This window comes from Geospiza fortis, unplaced genomic scaffold (assembly GCF_000277835.1).
Source record: "Geospiza fortis unplaced genomic scaffold, GeoFor_1.0 scaffold157, whole genome shotgun sequence".
NCBI lineage: Eukaryota > Metazoa > Chordata > Aves > Passeriformes > Thraupidae > Geospiza > Geospiza fortis.
In genome coordinates, this window is record NW_005054314.1 from 1,420,181 (window position 1) to 1,421,401 (window position 1,221).

The window sequence follows — 1,221 nt, forward strand, 5'->3', positions numbered from 1 at the left end:
TCAGCAGGAGGAATCCAACATTGAGAGCTGACCTGGTCTGAGGAGAGAATGGGGAAAAGCTCCTGGCCTCCCCGAGGACAACCATAACAGCCAGCACAGAATGATTTTGCCAGAGAAGAGCCCCAGATTTGTTTCCCAAACTGTCATAGCAGGCAGTGACTCAAGGCTGTCCAGTGTCCCAACACAGCCTGCTGTGGCTCTGCCCTCTCCCTGCCCCACTGCACTCCTGTCCCAGCTCCTGCCACTCCTGCCCCTTGTCCAGGTGCAAGGGATTGTTCCAAGACCATCTCTGTCCTGGGCTGCAAAGATAAACCACCTGTGCTCATTCCAGACCTGACCTAGCTCCCGAGCTGAGAGACATCTGCCAGGGACCTGGTACTGAGATCATCCCATCCTGCCCAGCTGCCCCACAGAGACACACGGGGTGAGCCTGGGGCTTCCTCAGCCTCCCTGGGCTGCCATGGAGCTCTCGTGGCCTTTCCCAGCCAGCAGAACAGGATCCTTCACCAGGTGAAGGGTCACACGGCATAGAGCCGGGAGAGCTGGAAACTTCTCTCCTTACAAAAGCCTCCTTCAGTTCCCAGGCTGAGGCCCCATGACAGGGGAAGCTGTCCCCATATCCCCCCACAGCCCTGAGCATCGGCAGCAACTCCTTAGTGCGGGCTCTTGCTGCCTCCAGGAGAAGCTGGTGTGAGACTCAAAGGGCTTTCCCCAATGCAGCACTAAGCACCAGGGTGGAGTTCATCTGGGCTGTGTTCCCTGCCCTGGCAGTCTGAGGAAACGTTTCCAAAACCTCTCCTGGTAGCTCTTTTATTTAATGGGGAGAGTGGGATGAAGAACACCTCCTCTTGCCCCTCTTTGCTGGTCACTTGTTCCCTTGTGGGTGTCCTGGCAGGGCACAGCCCCCACAGCTCCTGTCCCACGTCCTTGCTCTGGGGCTGCTGCTCCCCGGCTTCAAACCCCGCTGCTCTCAGCCCTGTGCCCTGCGTTCCCTGCCCCTCAGCCAGGCAGGAGCTGCTCTCAGCCCTGTGCCCTGCATTCCCTGCCCCTCAGCCAGGCAGGAGCTGCTCTCAGCCCTGTGCCCTGCGTTCCCTGCCCCTCAGCCAGGCAGGAGCTGCTCGGGTCGGGCCCCAGCCGGGGCTCTGGGGCTGTGCCAAGCGCTGCCCCGGCCCTGCCGGCAGCCGGGGGCATTTTCTGCCAGCGGCGCTCCCGGGGGGCCCC

The 1,221-nt window shown here is 61.4% G+C and overlaps 1 protein-coding gene across 1 annotated transcript in view; it reads left to right on the forward strand.

Annotated features, from left to right (window-relative positions):
- The first annotated feature begins 460 nt into the window (after positions 1-460).
- The window catches only part of ATP1B4 (ATPase Na+/K+ transporting family member beta 4), an 8,865-nt gene continuing 8,104 nt past the window's right edge, over positions 461-1,221 (forward strand). The window contains exon 1 of the mRNA XM_031056107.1: positions 461-510. Within this exon, the coding sequence (XP_030911967.1) occupies positions 461-510 (50 nt within the window). The remainder of the gene's footprint in view (positions 511-1,221) is intronic.